This window comes from Rhincodon typus, chromosome 13, assembly GCF_021869965.1.
Source record: "Rhincodon typus isolate 14 chromosome 13, sRhiTyp1.1, whole genome shotgun sequence".
Classification (NCBI taxonomy): Eukaryota; Metazoa; Chordata; class Chondrichthyes; order Orectolobiformes; family Rhincodontidae; genus Rhincodon; species Rhincodon typus.
This window is the reverse complement of record NC_063344.1, coordinates 30,662,112-30,681,803: the sequence shown is the minus strand read 5'-3', so window position 1 is coordinate 30,681,803 and position 19,692 is coordinate 30,662,112. Positions and strand designations below refer to the sequence as shown.

General features: G+C 40.7%; 1 protein-coding gene across 1 annotated transcript in view; it reads right to left on the bottom strand.

The window, feature by feature from the left end:
• fam131ab (family with sequence similarity 131 member Ab) overlaps positions 1-19,692 on the bottom strand; it is a 68,246-nt gene that overhangs the window by 8,270 nt on the left and 40,284 nt on the right. Inside the window, exons 2-3 of the mRNA XM_048604787.1 lie at positions 9,457-9,550; positions 4,184-4,366 (exon numbers count right to left, since the gene is read on the bottom strand). Of these exons, the coding sequence (XP_048460744.1) occupies positions 4,184-4,366; positions 9,457-9,526 (253 nt within the window). The 5' untranslated portion in view covers positions 9,527-9,550. The remainder of the gene's footprint in view (positions 1-4,183; positions 4,367-9,456; positions 9,551-19,692) is intronic.

The window sequence follows — 19,692 nt, the reverse complement described above, 5'->3', positions numbered from 1 at the left end:
CTCGGGGACCGCTTTGCAGAACACTTACGCTCGGTTCGCAACAAACAACTGCACCTCCCGGTCGCGAACCATTTCAACTCCCCCTCCCATTCCTCAGACGACATGTCCATCCTGGGCCTCCTGCAGTGCCACAACGATGCCACCCGAAGGTTGCAGGAACAGCAACTCATATTCCGCTTGGGAACCCTGCAGCCCAATGGTATCAATGTGGATTTCACAAGTTTCAAAATCTCCCCTCCCCCTACCGCGTCCCAAAACCAGTCCAGCTCGTCCCTGCCTCCCTAACCTGTTCTTCCTCCCACCTATCCCCTCCTCCCACCTCAAGCCGCACCTCCATCTCCTACCGACCAACCTCATCCCGCCCCCTTGACCTGTCCGTCCTCCCTGGACTGACCTATCCCCTTCCTAACTCCCCACCTACACTCACCTTTACTGGCTCCATCCCCGCCTCTTCGACCTGTTTGTTTCCTCTCCACCTATCCTCTCCTCTATCCCTCTTCTATCCGCCTCCCACTCTCTCCCTATTTATTTCGGAACCCCCCTTCCCCTCCCCCTTTTCTGATGAAGGGTCTAGGCCCGAAACGTCAGCCTTTCTGCTCCTATGATGCTGCTTGGCCTGCTGTGTTCATCCAGCCCTGCACCTTGTTGTCTCACTTAAAACTCTGTATTGGTCCTGAATTATTTGAATACATTTATAGTGTTCTAAAATGGAAAGCATGTTTAAAAAATACTTTTAAAGTCTTCTTCAAAAATTTATCAATATTTAAAAATCTGCCATACCAAATTAATATTTACAGAAAAAAAAAGAGAAACCATTCTTATGATGAAATTGTATCTACTGCAGCCAAAAGGCTAAAGGAGATGTTAGGGAGATTTACCCTCGCCTCACAATTGATGCCCTTGTCCCCAGCAAAACCCTTACTCTCTCCCATTCTGGTCATTACCCCGGTGTGACCCCCATTTTTGCTCCTTCAATTCTGAAGTGGTGCATATTTGGTTTAGCCATCCATCACCAGATCTGGCCAGAACATATCAAGAGAAGGAAGAAGTGAGTTTCATGGGGCTTCACATCAAAAGGGATTTGACTGAATCCAAAAAATGTGTTCAAATTCAAAATTTAATTTATCAGCATTAATTACAGTATGTTCAAAAAGCTACAGGCATTGAGAATATGATAATCAATGTAAAGGAAAAATAATTGGTATTTAGGCATTCCTCTGAAACATTACTAGGCACTAACCCTCATCTTTAATGCTCAATAATTGTTTAACACAAATCTTCCCAATAAACTGGTTTTCTGAATTGATACTACCATGTAGGGTTTGCATGAAAACTTAACTGATGTTCAGGCTGTCTTCAATATACAAGAGAACAACAAGTTAATCAGATGACTAAATTTATTGCATATCAAGAAACAGAATTCTATTCACTTGTGATGAGGTAATAAAAAAGAAATCATGTAACATAAAAGTAGTTTGTTGCTAAATAAACTGTCAGTTCTATATTCCTCCTTATGATGGTAATGGTTTTGTACCCAAGCACACACAAAATCTATTTCATGTGGTTGCCTTAACAATGTAACGTTCAGTTCAAAGTCTAGTGACCATTTGTGATGTGTTTAAAAGCTGGAAAACAAATCTGAATATTTTTTCTTTTGTTCTGAAATTGCTGATGTCTACCGAAGTCTGATTTCAAAGAAATCCCAAAAACTCTCAATGATCCAAGTATTTTATGCATTAGGTAGACAACAAGAATCAGCGAGCTCCACAATTATTGAAAACAACACATTTAAGACTCAAGCAAAAACAGAAAGTGCTGGAAAACCTCAGCAGGTCTGGCAGCATCTGTGAAGAGAAATCAGTTAACATTTCGGGTCCAATGACTCTTCCTCAGAATGGCTCTCCAGCAATTTTGGTTTTTGTTTGTATAATCTGCAGTTGCTGCCTGAGATGAAATCAGATTATTTAGCGCAGATTAGCTATTCTGTCTTTATGATTGAGGGCTACACTGAGCAATGCCCTGATCCACAAGCTAAACTGTCAGGTGAAGTCCAGTTCTACACTGTCAACCAACGCTTTTTCTCTGCCCTATCGGACATCAAGGACCATAAGTACACCAAACTTGCTCATGCTGACCTCCAAACACAGACCTCCTCCACCACACTAGACCCTAACCCTATCCACAACCTAATTCTGAATTTGCCCAGCGCTATTAACCATGCAGCCACCTCGGCTGCTCCCCCTGATGCTGTCAACCAAGTCACTTCCACCAACGACATCACTACGTCACTTCTGCTGCCGACGCCAATGACATCATGTCCACTGCCGACGTCGCTTCCGCCACCGAAATCAATAACGTCACTTCTGCTTCCACATATGTTACCATCCCCATACACACACCTACTCCCAAGATAGTCTCCACCCCAACTCTCAGCTCCAGCTCTAAATCAAACCCCAGCCCCACACCCTGCCGGGTATTTACCATCCCCCCCAGACCTTCCCCTCACGAGGGCGAATGGTCAGTCCACAGAAAAGGACTCACATTCGTTCCCTTGCGCCCACAAAAAAAAAAACCAGCTCTGATGAAGGGGCCCGACCCAATACGTCAACTTTCCTGCTCCTCTGATGCTGCCCGACCTACTGTGTTCCTCCAGCTCCGCACTGTGTTGACTCCAGTTTCATGGAAAAAGTGTTATGATGATAGTCGGATTACTAGGCAAAATTTTGTGGAGGTAGCCAGAGGCTTGGCCGCTGGCTAAAGAACTGGCAAGAACCATGTGTCACTTCTTTTCCAGAAGGCACATCACATCATATGTCTATCAGGCCCTTGACAAATCAGCAGTGGCCTTAGCCAGTATCAAGGACCCAAAATGGAAATCACACCCACGAACAGCAACTGGTCAGTCAGGACAAGGAACGGATGGCTGCTATCTGCATGACACCCACCAAGACCTAAGATCATAGCTGGATCCTAGAGGAAAAAAGTAGTGGCTTAGGGGTTGCAGGGGAGATGGATGCATCTCTTAATCAGGCACTGAGTGCCTTTGAATGAGGGATGCCTCTTCAGAAACCTGCCTGTAATCCACATGGGTTTGCTTGTCATACTTCCTGCAAGCTCCCCACTGGGTTAATACCAATAGTGGCAGGATGAAGCCTTTAAGTGGGCATTAATTAGCCACCTAAGGCCTCAAGTGGCTACAAGGTGGGAAGGCCGTTGCATCATGGTGGAGGTGGAGACCATGACCTCATCCTTCCAGCTACCAAACTCGCCTCCAGAGAGTGCACAAGATTCCCCAGCTGAAAATTATTTCTACTGGAGCAAAATAGGAAAGATGAGATCTATAAAGGTTGACTAATTCCACTATAATTGATACCCAGTTAAACTCTTTGTCTGCTTCACCTTGGTTGTTCTCTTTGGTACAGCCCCAACTATTAGTCCATTCAATTTGAAGGGAGCATAGTCAGTTTAACCAAATGTTACTATAGCTAGAACACTTCAAGGAATAATAAACATCAGCCTCGTACCAGAAACCTACCCATTACTCTAAGATTGTCGTGGGGAACAGAGGTATTTTAGGGGATTATTTTGCATTGTATTCATAGCAACTTTCCAAATGAAAGTTGACTTGTGCCGCACAAATGAAAAAAAAAATCGTTATTGATAAAGAGCACCAGAGTTTAGGCTGATACTTCAGTGCAGTACTGAGCAATTGCTGCATTGTTTAAAATGCATTATTTTGAATTAAATTAAGATCCAACCTGGATGTTCAAGTTATTTCAAAAAAGGTCAGCTGGTGTCGTCAGAAAAATGGAAAATTCAGAAGGATGACAAATTTAAGACCAATTACTGCACATGAAAAGAAAATTTCTAAACTGGCATTAAAATGACTGAACCAATTGTGATAATTCACCTAAATTATTCTAGGCCTTACCACTGCTTATAAAGTTCTCACATCGTGCATATGACTTGTCTCCTTATTTATCTTTTTACCAGTATATAAGATCAGTGCTCGATACACGTTGACAACAGAATTTTCATTCACAGTACTTATCAAATACATGACATTCACAACCATACTACAAATGATCAAGCAGTTTTTTTTTTTTTAAAAATGTCTTTTATGGGTCAGTTAGCTGAATAAATTATATACACATGTAATAGCTAAATTTAAAATTTGATCTACCTGCTGCAAATCTTGCTTCCTGTTCACCTTCACTTAAGTCTGAGTAGGAATTGAAATCAATCTCCAGAGTCATTGGAGATTCCATAGGCTTACACCAGCCCTTCCATTCTATGAGGTGAGCAACTCGACCCTGAGCCATGGCAGTAGGTTTAGTTACATGGTCTTTTACAACCTGGGAGAAACCTGAGGAAAAGAAAGAAAATTGGTTGAAAAGGAGGGATGTGTAGAAAATAAAATAATTTTGAACAAATCAACAAATTCACTGAAAAAATTGTTTCAGTAACACAGTCCACTAAAGAACTTCCAAGGCTCCTAAGACAGTACCTTCCAAACTCATGACCAGCAGGTACCTGGGAATGCCATCTGCTGGAAGTTCTATTCCTAGTTACTCACCATCCAAACCTGTAAATATTTCATCATTCTTTCAGTGCCGCAGGGTTGAGATTCTAGAACTCCCTTCCTAATGGCAGTGTGGGTCTACCTTTAAAAAATGCACAGCAATGGTTCAAGAAGGCAGCTCACCACCACCTTCTCCAGAGCAACTAGAGTCGGGTGAAAAATGTTGATCCAGCCAGTGACACCCACATACCATGAATGAATAAAAAAGTCAAACCTAAACTATTAGGGTAAAGTAAAATCAAACGAATTTTAAAAGTATACACATTCCTGAGTTATATTTGAAGCTGATGTGTGTAAGAATGGTGCAGTGACCAACACATCATTATTCCCTCACTTTAGTGAATGGATTCTTACAATAATTAAACTTCAAAGGTATGTCAATAATTGCATAGTAAAATCCTTTGGGATATTGTGTGATTGTGAAGGGCATTGTATGTCTTTCTTCTTTGAGTTGGCTTTTACTTCCTGTTTGAAAAATTTGTTAAAAACTTAAAATTTTGTTGGTAATTTAAATGCTCAAATACTGTCGTTGGGTGAACTGTGTCATGTACACAGAGACGTTAGGAAGCATCATAATAAGCAAGTGACGCCAATTTCCAAATCAGGACCACAATGCAACAGATGCTGTTCTAAGCCATAGGGAAAGCCAAAGACCCAGCTGAGCTTCCTTAATCTTGGCTTCACCATAAACAGAAGGCTGTAGAACATTGCTCAATGTGCCTTTTATGTCTAAAGCCTAAACATATAAAATAATACATGAATACAGCAGGTGGTAATACCCTATAAAGATTATAACAACAGAATGCTACTTAAGCACCTAGCCCTCAACTAAATGTTTAACATTCAGAATTGTTGGGTTTAGGTGTTATTTACATAACAGGTTAGAGGTACATTATTCAGAACACAAAGCAATTTCACAGCATCACAAATATTATGTTGCAGAAGGAAGCTATTCAACCCTTAGTCTACACCAGCTCTCTGAGCATTTGAACAGTGTTGAGCTCCTGCCTGTTCCCTTTAATGCTACACATTGTTTCTGTTTAAATAATTATCTAAATACTTTCTACTTCTTCCACCACACTTCCAGTCAATGCATTCCAGACCTGTAATACTTGCTGTATGAAAAGAGGTTTCTCTCACCTCACCTTTGCTTTCTTTGCAAAAACAGTTTAAAACTGTGCCCTTTGTTAATCCATTTACAAGCAAGAAGTTTCTTCCTATTTACTTTGTCCACAACCCTCATGATTTTGTAAACTTCTATCAAATCTCCTCTCAGCCTTCTTCTCACCTAGGAATCTGTCCCAACTTCTCCAGTCTTTTCTTCAAAACTGAAGGATCTTATCCCTGGAATCATTCTTGTAAACACTTTCCGCACTCTCTCCAATAGCTTCACGACCTTCCTGTAGAGTGGAGTCCAGAACTGCACATGATATTCCTGCTGAGGTCTAACCAGTGTTGTTTTTTTTTTTTTTAAAAAAGTTCGTCATAACTTCCCTATTCTTGTATTCTACACCTATTAATGAAACCTGGAATGCTGTATGCTTTATTAATAGCTTTCTGTGCCTTTACTTACTCATTTAATGAGTTATGTACACATACATCGAGGTTTCTCGCTTCTGCGCACCTTTTATAATAGTATAAAATGAAGAATTCTGTCTGTCCATTTCCTTTGTAGCAAAATCTATCACTTCTACTTCTCTGCATTGAATTTGGTTTACTATCTATCTACCCACTCCATCAAGCGTCCTCCCCAAAGTTTACAATTCTCCCAAGTTTTGTGTTATCTACAAACTTTGAAATTGTCCCCTGAACATCAAGATCTAGATCATTTAGATACATCAGAAAAGGCAACGGTTTCAATATCAACCCCGGGGAACTCCACTACAAGCCTTTTTCCAGCCTGAAAAATACCCATTAACCATCACACTGTTTGCTATTTCACAAGTAACAGTGTATCTATATTGTGACTATCCTTCTAATCCCATGGCCTGTAAATTTCCTCACAAGTTTGTTGTATGACACAAAAAATGAATGCCTTTCAGAAATTCATGTACACCACATTAAATGGCCTTTCCCTCTCTTATACTACCTCAAAAAAAACTCCAGCAGTTTAATTAAACATGATTTTCCCTTAAATCCATGCTGACTCTTCCGATCAACACATTTTTTAATGTGACTATTAATTCTATCCCAGTGGCTCAGTGTTTAGCACTGCTGCCTCACAGTGTCAGGGACCCAGGTTCAATTCCAGCGTCAGGCAACTGTCTGTGTGCAGTTTGCATGTTCTCCCTGTGCCTGCGTGGGTTTCCTTCCACAGTCCAAAGATGTGCAGGTTAGGTGTATTGACCATGCTAAATTGCCCATGATGTCTATGGTGGAAAATGCAGGGATAGGGCAGGGGGTGGGTCTGGGTGGGATGCTCTTTGGAGGAGGATGGGCCGAATGGCCTGTTTCCACACTGTAGGGATTCTATGAATTGTTTCTAGAAGTTTCCCCACCATCAAATTTAAAACTGACCAGTCTGTATTTGCTGAGCATATCTTTACAAGCTTTCTCAAACGAGGGGATATTCTTGGATGCATCTCATTCTGTCCTTGGTGTCTTTACAACTTTAAGTACCAAATGTTTATCTACTACCTCCTCCTTATCAATTTCAAGCCCTTGTGACTGGGTTTCCTCAGTCACCATTGCCTGAGCACCATCTGCCTCACAGATAAAGAGAGATGCAAAGTATTCATTTAACACCTCAGCCATGCCTTTTGTTTATGCGTGTGAATTCCCTTTTGAGTCCTTAGTCAATCCTAGTCCTCCTTTTACCATTCTTTTACTCTCAATGTTCTTAAAGAAATCTAGGATTTTCCTTTATATTAGCTGCCAGTCTCTTTTCATAATCCTTCTTTGCTTCCCAAATTTACTTTTTTCACCTCTGTTCTGAACCTCTGTATTCAGCGTGGTTCTTAATAGTGTTTACTATGTGCCACCTCTCATGAATGCATTTTTACTTATTTTACTCAATTTCTATCTCCATTGTCATTCAGGGAGCTCTGGATTTGTTCGCTGTGCCTTTCCCTTTTCAGGGAACATATCTTGACTGTGCCCAACACATCTCCTCTTTGTGCTCAACTGATTTTCCTGATAACCTTCAGTTTCAGTTTCTCTGGCCTAGCTCTGTCCTCGACCAATTGAAAATCGACTCTCCACTGGTTGAATATTGTTACTCTGGATTGACCAATGTCATTTTCCTGTATCATCCTAAACCTTAAAATACAATAGTCACTGCCCCCTAAATGTTACTCCATTGTCAGTTTATTCACTTGGTCCACCTCATTCCCAAGAACTAGGTGCCTCCTTTCCTTTAAGATTGGATTCTTACTGCCATACAAAATTCTCAAACACGTTCTAGGAATGCTTGTCCCTCACTGCACCGTACATACTGCTACCTCAGTTTATGAGTGGTTAATTAAAGTCCCCCATTATAACTACACAATGATGTTTACACCTCTCTGTAATTTCTTTGCAGATTAATTTCTCTATATCCTTCCCAGTACCGGGGGTTTGAAATGTTATGCAGAGCAATGTAATGGCACCATCCTTATTCCTTAATTTGAACGAAATCAATTTCATCCCTGAACCGTCTGAAACATCCTCTTTGTCCAGTACTCAATGCCAAAGACATTGCCCCCTCTCTTTCTATACTTTTTCTGAACACCTTTTAACCAGGATATTTAACACTCATATCTGCCCCTCCTTAAGCCAGATTTCCATTATCGCCACAACATCATATTCCTGCAATCAATCTGTGCCTGTAACACTCAACTTTACTAATTTTAGTCCATACTTATTAATGGTAATACATAGTTTACTGCTGCTGTCTGTAAATGCTGCCTCTCTCATAGGCCATGTAATCTGGTTTTATCTGCATATTGCTGAGGTCATTTTGAGGAGAATTGCTTTTCACCTGATCTTTTCAGACATCAAAACAAAATTGCCCGAAATGAGTAATTTCTTTCTCTGGTTAAATACATTTTTTTGAAGTTTGATTAATGGATGGATAAGTGACATTGATAGCCACTTTGCATCTAAATGGATTATGATTCAGAGGCCAAATGGATCTTGCCCACCCAAAAGCTTTCTATTTTTTGTTGTTCACGTTATTCCTGAAGTCAATTAAAAATTATTTTCTGGAACTAGGGAAAATTAACCTGACAATTGATAGATTTCAGAGATAGTAGGAACTGCAGATACTGGAGAATCTGAGATAACAAGGTGTAGAGCTGGATGAACACAGCAGGCCAAGCAGCAGGAAAGCTGATGTTTCGGGCCTAGATTTACTTTCTTTTAATGGTGTGTCAAAGTAGTTTTCACAGGTTAAAGTATGTTCACTGCATGTCTAAATGTATGTTTTCTTTTTAATTACAATCCTTTGTAGTTGTCATGGTAAGCTAATGATTAGTAAATGACCTGAATATTATAATAGCATATTCATAATACCATAGCTAGTTTGACATTTTGTTGGAATATCAGATATCTCTATTTGGCCAGAGTGTCAGAAGAAATGTCTAGATGTCTTGAAGATGTAGTATGAATTTGCATTCAATTCCAAAGTCTAATTACTGCAGTTGATGGAGACAACCACTACAGTCTACATCTCTCCTTGTTTCCTTGCTGTAGACCCACACCATCCTTTTGTGTATTTCTATAATCACTGGGAACATATTTTACATGAGGTGTAGTGCACGTACAAATTATTTAGGATGTTCACTTATATTTGTCCAAACATTCATACTTTAGTGAATTTAAATTTTAGATATTCAACTCCAAAAAGGTGAGTTTATGCAAATAATCATCCTTATTTATTAGGAATGCACACAAACCATGCAAAGATGATCTTGCAAGTGCAGCAATCTCCTGGATTGTAAGTGCGCGTCTTGATTTCGGTAACATTTCAATAGTGTCTTCAACATTTACCTGCAAAAATAGAGAATAATCTATTAGCACTCAATACTGAATCTTCCAAGTGAATAACACTGTCAATACTTTATCAGTAATAACATATACATAAGTTTAGTTTGCGCCCCACCTCTAAAGCAAATCACTTCAGAAGACGGAATAGTTTATTTAATTTGCTTTTAATTTTTTATTGTACAATAAACAATATCAAGTTTTACTTTTAATACCAAAAGTTGGCACGTCTGAAATCATTCACATGTGATGGTTCTGAGGAGGCAGAGATTTTCAGAAAAAGAATATTCCTTCTTATGGTGAAATATCAAAACGCAATAGCACATATAGGAGATTTCATGAACATTCTTTCTTCAGTGCTCGCTACTGCATCAGTTTAAGTTGAAAACGAAAGCTCAATATTTTATCTCTAAGTTATTCACTTGACTTGTGAAGTGCACAAGGGAGTTTTACTTTACCATTTTAGCCATCCATTTTATTAATAAAGAGTCAGTAGAACCTTTAACACCTGTCAAACAATTTCAGATTATTTTGTAAACAATATAAATATTTCCACAGAACAAGAAATATATACATGCAAATGTACAGATCTATGTACATGCATGGTCATTCATTTGTAACAATGCTGGTGAGATCAGTTCAGTATAAATATCATGATCAGTACAGATTTATCAAAGAAAATATTACCTTATGTGATATTTTGAGTAATTCTACCCAAAGCACTATCTATTAAGGGAAGCAATTGGATAAAAAGTATACACGACCTTGCACATTTCTTTATATCCATCATGTACAATTGTTTTCATCTTCATTGAAGCTACCACCTTCCCAGATCTAACCAGTCATACCATTATGCTGACTAAAGCCATCAATTCAGGACCATTAGACTACTGCTGCATAGAGGTAATCATGTCTATCATAAAATGTTATCATAAATGTCCACCCTATGGTATAAGTGAATACTTGACTGTCACATCAAAGAATCCATTCCAGTCCATTCACTTACCTCCCATGCCTGAACTCTAAGTACATTTGTCTATTAAACAGGATGCATACAGCATGATAATAAGTGACAAGTTGCGGCTATAGTTTACAATATAAGAACGTAATAAATTAATAGGGACAGGAGTAGGCCACTTGAACCCTCAAGCATGCTCCACCATGGTTGATCTGATTGTGGCCTCAATACATTTTCCTAACGGTCCCCCCTATCTCTCAATTCAATTGGCAGTCAAAAATAGGTCTAACTCAGTCTTGTACAAAGTAAATGACCTTGCCTCCACTCCTTATTGCAGAGAGAACAAAGATAGCTCCAAAGACTAATGGCTGTCTGAAAGAAGAAATTCCTCCTCATCTCCATCTTAAAAGGGTGACCTCTTATTCTGAAACTGCCTCCTGGTAGTTCTGGATTCATCCATTTGGAGAAAAATCTGTTAGGCATTTATCCAGTCATGCTCCAGAATGTTATAATATTCAATACAGAGCTGAGTCTTACAATTTTTGGATTAAGTTTGAGTTGAATCGAGATTTTTTTTAAAAGGAGGTTTGTTGCCACTAGGCCCAGATAGTTCTCTTGCCATACCTTACCAATCACCTCATTAAATACCTCCCACACTCCACAGCATCCAAAAAACTCAATTTCCACCCCATCTTACCACATATTGATCCTGGAACAATGTAGCACTCAACGGATATCCACAAACACCAGGTCCTGAAGATGGTGCTGAATCAAGAGGGGTGGGGAGGTGCCAACGTGGGATTTCCTCTTCCCCAGGACCAGCAGTGAAGTCCAAAGCACTAGACCATGCCAGCCAGGTATGAGGTTCACATTAGGTTCACATTAGGTTAAAGCAGTATCAATAATCTGGAGGAATGCACAGCTATGTAGGAAGATGGCCAAATGTCCTCCACATTACCAATATAAGTACCATATCTTCTCTCTGATACTTCACCCTCACTCTATCTCTGCTATACCTATCTCACACCAAGGCCCATGCTCCACCACTCTCACGACTGCCAGCACCATCCTCCCTTCACTCATTTTCACCCAAATTAACTCCTGACACCACTCACCCTGCATGCCCTCTGTGCTGCCTACTCACTTAGTCAAGACACCTCCCCACCTACAAGAAATGTAACAGCTGTGCCACCCACTTTCATCTCTCATAATACCGCCTCTCTCTTATTCAAGGCAAATCAAGTCCACAACAGGGCAGAAAGAGTCAAGCCAGGTGGTGAACTGCCAACATTCAGTTCCTCATCCTTTATGAAGGGAGGATCCCGACTCTGACCCTACACAGGATATGGACTGGTATCAGACGCTGTCTTTGACTTACGGTGCCAGGGACCGGAGTAAAGGACATGCCTCTTGTCTGGACTCAAACCTGCTGACAACCATGACAACGTTCCTTACTTTGGTGTCTTCACTAAACAGCAGTGAACAGCAGCAATTATATAAGTGATAGAAGATCTGAAACAAACCCCACTCCCAAACACTAAACTTGTCAATGATATGGGTTGCTTTCAGCACAGCCAAAATATTCTCTCCTATTCTTAGCTCTCTATGACTTTTTCAGCTCCTCGCTGTCTGGGTTTACTAGCAACCATTCCATTGTTTGGCTACCCTTTCATATCTCTCACTTTCTGCACTCTGTAATAATTGTATTGAGGTCAGCCAGGTGGACCTCAAAGTATGAGTTCCCTGATTGGACCAGATTAACAGCCCCAGTCAGGGATCCCTGGCTGACAGATAAGAACAAGAGCGCTAGAGGTTCTGTTCACTCAGAGCTGGTTCTGAGGGAGCTGGACCAGTGTGAAGAACTCTCCACATGTAAATAAAGGGTGACTTGGTGACTGGATACCAGCCTCTGAATTATTTCAGGCACCATCTCCACTTATCCACTTAGATCTCCCCCCACACACCCCAACCCCATCTTGATCATAAATACTGTACCTTCCTATCTGCTATTTGTTCTGAAGAAGAGTCATTGGACTCGAAATGTTAACTCTGCTTTTCCCTACAGATGCTGCCCAACCAGTTGAGCTTCTGCAGTAATTAGATGAACCTGGTATCTCTGACTGAGAGGGAAAAGTGCAAATAGGCAAAGCAAGGTAACACAAGGCAGGAATTCTGTAAAGTTATCCAGGTAATTTCAGAGACAGAACACCATGACAGCAAATGAAAAGTCCAGAGATGCAGTCGGGTCTAGTTCAAGATCTGGGTGAATGTCCCTGAGGACACAGGGCCCTTGCTTTAGTATTGCAGCGACAGTTATATTTGGAGGTAGAAGATGGACCGAATTCGAAGGAACATTATGTATAAAGAACTGGACAAAGTGGGGGAGAAACATACCCAATGCTACCCTCACCCTGATGGCCATGTTTATGTGTGGCTGCATCAAGCTGTGCATACAGCCTCAGTGTGCAAACACCAAGTGTCACTACTTACTGAGGTCCTACCTGTCCCCACTGTTGCTAAGGATAGGCTTGGTCTCGTTGCCACAGAACGCTCCAAGTAGTTGGACCACCTTGTATCACCTGTCCCTTGTGGAGAAATTTGTGAAGAAAAATACCTTTGACCACAAGTCCGTCAGGCAGTAGTCGGCACGTAGCATCCTCGAGGCCCTTCGGGAAAAGGAAAGGCAGATCTTGTCGAGTCGTTCCTTGTGCAGACTGTCAAAGTCATTTGGCAGAATGCCTCATCACCAGAACTTTCTAACAAGCACCAGGACATTGCTTGGCTGATGGTGGGGAGGGCTCTGCCGGTGAGATCCTTCATGCATGCCCGGACTCTCTGCACCACTGCACACTGCCCTAGAAGTGGCTGTGGAGGGGACGAGACTGTCTCACACCTCCTTCTGGGATGTGCCTATGCAAAGGAAGTCTGAAGAGAAATGCAGTGGTTTTCGTCGAGATTTGTCCTGAGTAGCTCTGTGACGCAGGACTCTGTGCTCTACGGTCTGTTTCCTGGGACGCACACAGAGACAAACATTAGCTGTGCCTGGAGGACCATCAACACAGTGAAAGATGTGCTTTGGTTTGCCTGAAATTTGCTGGTGTTCCAGTTGAAAGAGTTGACCCCGACTGAGTGTTGCAGCCTGGCACATTCCGAGGTCCAGGACTACGTGCTGAGAGACACGCTAAAGCCGAGGCGCAGTGGGGAAAGACCACCGTGTAAGGTCCTCCTGCCAATCCATATCGGGGGGTCCATCCATGTAATCGGACCTTCCCAGAGGCCTCAGCTAAAAGCCAAGAGTTTAATTGTAAATATAGAGAAAGCCGAATCCCAATGTTTGTTTCATTCTTTGCAAGTAATAATAGTATAGATCAGATTGACTACATTAACTATGTATGTACATAAAGATTTCCTTCTATGAATAAAGTATATCCTTGCAATAAAAAAAATTCCAGTGACAGTTACCAGTGCAGACCAAGATACAGCATTGAAAGTCCTGTATGTAGATCACAGATGTGTCTTTAGAGCTCTTAGAAGCTGGTGTTTGGCAAATGCCAATGTCCATGGATGTGGGGCACTTGGTACTGGTGCCCACAGAGCATGCCCTGAGATGTTAGTACCTGGTTTCCAACATGGAGGTCATTCAGAATAAGGGGAGAGTTGAATTCGCCAGGTACCTGCTCAGCTTCCTAATGTCAAGCTTGTTTAGCGAGTTTGGTAAAATAGGAGTCTAAATATTAATGAGGCTGTTTGTGGGATTAACAAGGTGTTTACCAAGTGTTAATCCCAGTTAAACGGCATCTCGACTATCTAGCAAGAACCACGTCAAAAACATAAAAGCCAGAATGAGAGATCTCGACATGGAGACGGACCTCTATCGCTCAAACTCCTATAAGATTCTGATCAAGATAATTTCTTATTCTTCTAAATTACAACATGTATAGGTCCAATCTTTCCCACTCTTCCTTGTAAGGCAAACACCTCAACCTAGGATCAGCCTAGCAAATCTTCTCTGAAATATTCCCTATAAAATTTTGTCCTTTAAGTAAGCTAATCAAAACTGCACACATTATTCTAGAGATAGTAGGAACTGCAGATGCTGGAGAATCTGAGATAACAAGGTGTAGAGCTGGATGAACACAGCAGGCCAAGCAGCAGAGGAGCAGGAAGGCTGATGTTTTGGGCCTTTCTGAAGGAGGGTGTAGGCCCGAAACGTCAGCCTTCCTGCTCCTCTGATGCTGCTTGGCCTGCTGTGTTCATCCAGCTCTACACCTTGTTATCTCAGATTCTCCAGCATCTGCAGTTCCTACTATCTCTGAACTAACTGATTCAGTCTTGTTTGATGGAGCGGTAATTATTTTGGAGGTGCCTTTGTCTTGTCTTAACTAATTGAAATTGATCATTTTATAGGTGGATTATTTGTGTTGATGCAATCAGCTGTTAACTAGAGCTATTGTTTACATAGCATTGTCTTTTGAACTTCGAATTCTGCAGCTTTATGTACCTGAAATTCAGAATTAGAGTATTGACCCTCCCATCTCCTTGATTTCATCCTCTTAGACAATGGTTACTCACTTCCATCCTGGATTGTATGTAAGCTTCCCACATCTTTTGTTAACTTGTTTCCAGCAGCTGCAGTTTTGAATATTTTGTCTCTTTTTGGTATCCATGCTTCCATGTTTCTTCCAAGGCTTGGAATCTTTCTCTTAGTAACAACTTGCTTTAATTTCCTTTTAATTTTTGTACTGTTCTTTATCTTCTTTGAACCTTGACTGTTTTCATTTTCACTTAATTAATTGTTACTTTATTTTGTTATTGACTTGTGGGACGTGGGCATTGCTGGCTGGGCCAGTGTTTATTGCCTGTCCCTAGCTGCCCTTGAGAAGGTGATGGTGATGTTGTCTTCTTGGATCACTGCAGTCCACCTGCTGTAGGTTGACCCACAATGCCATTAGAGAGGAATTCCAGGATCATGACCAAGCGACATTGAAGGAATGGCGATTTATATTTCAAAGTCCGGGTAGTGAGCGGCTTGGAGAGGAACTTGCAGGTCATGGTATTACAATGTATCCATTGTCCTTGTCCTTCCAGATTGAAGTGGTTGTGATTTTAGAAAGTGCCATCTAAGGATCTTTAGTGAATTTCTGCAGTTCTTGTAGATAGTACACACGGCTGCAACTGAGCATCAGTGGTTCAGGGAGTGGATGCTTGTGGACGTGGTGCCAATCAAGCGGGCTGCTTTTTCCTGGATAGGATCAAGCTTCCTGAGTGTTGTTGGAGCTGCACTCAACCAGGCAAGTGGGTGTATTCCATCACACTCCTGACGTTTGCCTTTGCAGATGACGGACAGGCTTTGGGGAGTGACGAGATGAATTACTCGTTGCAGTATTTCCAGTCTCTGATCTGGTGTTGTAGTCAGTGTTTATGTGGTGAGTCCAGTTGAGTTTCTGGTCAATGGTAACCCCAGGATGTTGATAGTGAGGGATTTATGGATGATAACAACATTGAAAGTCAAAGGGCATTGGTTAGATTATCGCTTAGTGGTGATCGTCACAGCCTGGCATTTGTGTGGCGCAAATGTTATTTACCACTTGTCAGCCCAGGCCTGGATATTGTCCAGATCTTGTATCTGAACATGGACTGCTTTAGATCTGAGGAGTTTCTCAAACACTGAACATTATGAAATCGTTGGCAAACATCTGTCAGTGATTCTGTCCATTGCCAGCATCTCCTCGCCTTGTAATCCAACACCATTTCTTCTTCCACCCTGTTTATGGTAGTAATGTTTATGACCACTACCAACCTCCTCATGGTTTGTTGCCATTTCACCTTATTTCCTGGAGACTCTTGATTTGTCTTCCTTTACTCCTCATTGGGTCAGTTACTTTTTTCCATGTCAGATTACCAATATTAAATTTAGTAATTTGAGCTTAGTCATTCTCTCATCTGCCTTCTAGGCTGTCTTCTTTAGTCATTCTTGTCTGATGGTTGGTAATTCTTGTCCTTGCTCAGAGGGTTAGGGCGGAGATCCTTTTTTGTTGCTTGAAGTACCATTTTCATTTATATGGATTTTAGTTGGTTTTGTGGATAGCTGGATGCTCTTCCAGCCTCTAACTCTTATTTATTTGACCTAGGGAGGCTGAGACACACTGTTTTGGCTGCACCGCTGGCTCAGATAAAGTATAACATAGATCTAAATATGCAGATTTTTTTTTTTCGTTTTATTGAACAAGTTGGATTAACGGCGAAACATAAAGGCATAGCTGTAACACCTTCAGTTTGATCCTTCGATTTGTATAAGCTCTTGGAGCAAGATTATTATTATCATAACTAAGCTTTACTGATTTAGTCACTTGTGATGTTGCTACCCTTGGTTTTTTCTTCCTTCAATAATCGAAGGACCTTCAAAAACATGACCTCACCGAACAAGAAATTCTGATTTATTTCATTGTCGCTGGTTGATCATTGGCAATTTTAGAATCCTGAATGAGGCTGCTGTTAATGTCTTGGGTTCATCCAGCTGAAGGATTTATACCAGTGAGGATTTCCTCTCTGTGCTTTATAGAATCACAAAAGTAAATCACACCAGGATCTAGTTCTTTAGTATCTGTCCAATTCCTCTAAAATTACTTCTGGAATTCATTTCCATTGCCTTTCCAAGAAATACTTTCCGGATCCTGAAAATGAGTGAAAGAATTCTCATCATCTCCTCTTATTAACTTGTGTCAAAATTTCAAATCTGTGACTTACTCGCCAGGGGGAGGCTTTTCCCAGACTACTCTTGGGGGAGAAAAAAACTACCCATCGTTTGGACTTCAGAATGTCACAGAATTTCAAATGTGTGATTTGTATACATTCTGCTATCATGTATTTTGGATTTTTGAATTTTGGACAAGTGGCATATGTAGTTTCTAAGTGAGTGAAGGTCTTTAATGATTACCTTGCAGATATTTTGTAGCCATGGTGATTTCTTTTTAAAACAGTCTGAGAGATATCATTCAAAGAGGCTAACAGGAATTTGTTTATATTGGGAGAGTTTATTGGTGAATAAATTAAATAGTATAGTGCATTAGACTTTCAAGTAACAGATTCTGAAAATGTTTTGGGGGTAAAGCTTAAAAAATCATTTGGGTTTCAATTTACGGCATTGTTGGCTGAAGCTGGGTGTGCATAACAATTGTTCCTGTGAAAGGGAGGTACTTTAGGACTGTTAGGAAATTAGTTACCTCAGTGTAGAATTTAGTTCACAATCTCCAGACCAGAAGTGCTTGGTCAAAAGCAGAAGGATTATTTGAAGCTGAGAAAATCTAGATTCAATTGTATGAAGGCTCCAGGAAGAGTCCATCAGATTCTCAAGGTGGGGAATTGAAGCTGCAATTAAATTAAGCTGTACAAGAGTGAAAAAGATGGGAACTCTCTGGTACTGAAAAGGAGTACTGTGGGATTAACAGGATTTCATCGTGTATTTCAAAATCTTCAAATTTGTGTTAGAATAAAATAAACTGTTAATATATATTTTATCTTCATTGCTTTTGTGTAATAACCTTCTGTTTTATTTTTAAACCTGAATCTGCAATATTGCATGTTGTATTTCAGTAAAAGGCTGCCTTGTTAAAACAAAAAGACAAAATATGATCTGTCATGCCAGATTTAAGTAATAATATTAGCTGGGATCATAACAATATCACTCCTAATTCAACCAAAATATCCCTAATTTTTGCAATCTCAAAGTAAACCTTTTCATCCCTTGTAACTTTCTTTACATGCCTCCTTCATACCCTTTAGAATGATAAATTTTCTGCACTCTGATGTCTTTTCCATCATTGTCCACAGTATCCAGTGGAGGCCTGACCAATGACTTATTCAGTTCTAGCCTGATCTTTTTTTTATATTCTATTCCTCTGTTATAAATCCAAGTAACTCTGCCTGCCATCTTAAATTATTTTGTGCATATGGGCACAATGACTCTCTGTATATCAACACCTTTCAAAATCTACAAATAGCTTAGGAGTATGTTCATGGATGACAGTTTTGAAAGATCTTGAAGCACTGAGAAAAATGACAAGTATATAGGTTTGATAATTACATTGCAAAGGAGTGATGAGATAGAAGAGGAGGAGAGACAGCCCAAGGATGCAGAGTATTGAATGTAAATTACCTGCACTATTCCTATCCTGGGCAGAAATCTTGCTGGAACAGAATCAGTTATTTCATCCTGGCAGAAACTTGGGTTTACAAGGAAGCCTGCAATTGAGGTGTATCACCTGGTCAGTAAACACATGTAGGAAAATTCAACTGGCTGCATTGCCAGTGATACTGAAGACTATCTCTGTAATGGAGAGTATTGGGAACCTGAAGGAAATATCACAAGAATCCAATACTTTGCCTTGGTGCAATCCATTAATGAAGCGTGTGTATTGTGTATTGCTATGCAACTGTATATACTTCAGCAAAAAATAGTCACTATAAACAGAAGAACAAGGCTATCGTTGCCCCATTTTTCAGAATACCCTTTGTTACGATTGGGTATCCTCTCATTTTCTGGATACATATAGTCTTTGATTAACACAGTTTGGATCAACGTGGTTTTACCATAACATGGTTTTTACTGTAGAATTATAGAATCGCTACAGTGTGGGAGCAAGCCATTTGACCGATTTGAGTCCACATCACCCCTCCAACAGCATCTCACCCACACCCCTACCCTATCCCTGTAACCCTGCATTTTTCCCATGGCTAATCCCTGGACACTATGGGCAATTTACCTTGGCCAATCCACCTAACCTGCACATCTTTGGACTGTGGGAAGAAACCGGAGCACCTGAAGGAAACCCATGCAGACACAAGGAGATTGTGCAAACTCCACACAGACAGTCACCTGAGGCTGGAATCAAACCCGGGTCCCTGGTGCTGTGAGGCAGCAGTGCTAACCACTGTGCCACTCTAACTACCCATCGTTCTAATAGCGCGTACCTGATTCCCAATAATGCAGCTCTTTCCCCACTCCTTAAAAGCATGGAAGGATAAGTGAGTGCCTAAATTCAGCATTCCTGGGCAAGTTCATGTTTGCTCAGCTTATTTTGACTGTTGCCTACCTCAGTGACATCTCTATCTATCATGGGTCCTAAGTGTTCTAGCTGTGAGAGAAAAGAAATGTGGCTAAGAAAAACAGGAAATCATACCATAAAGTGGT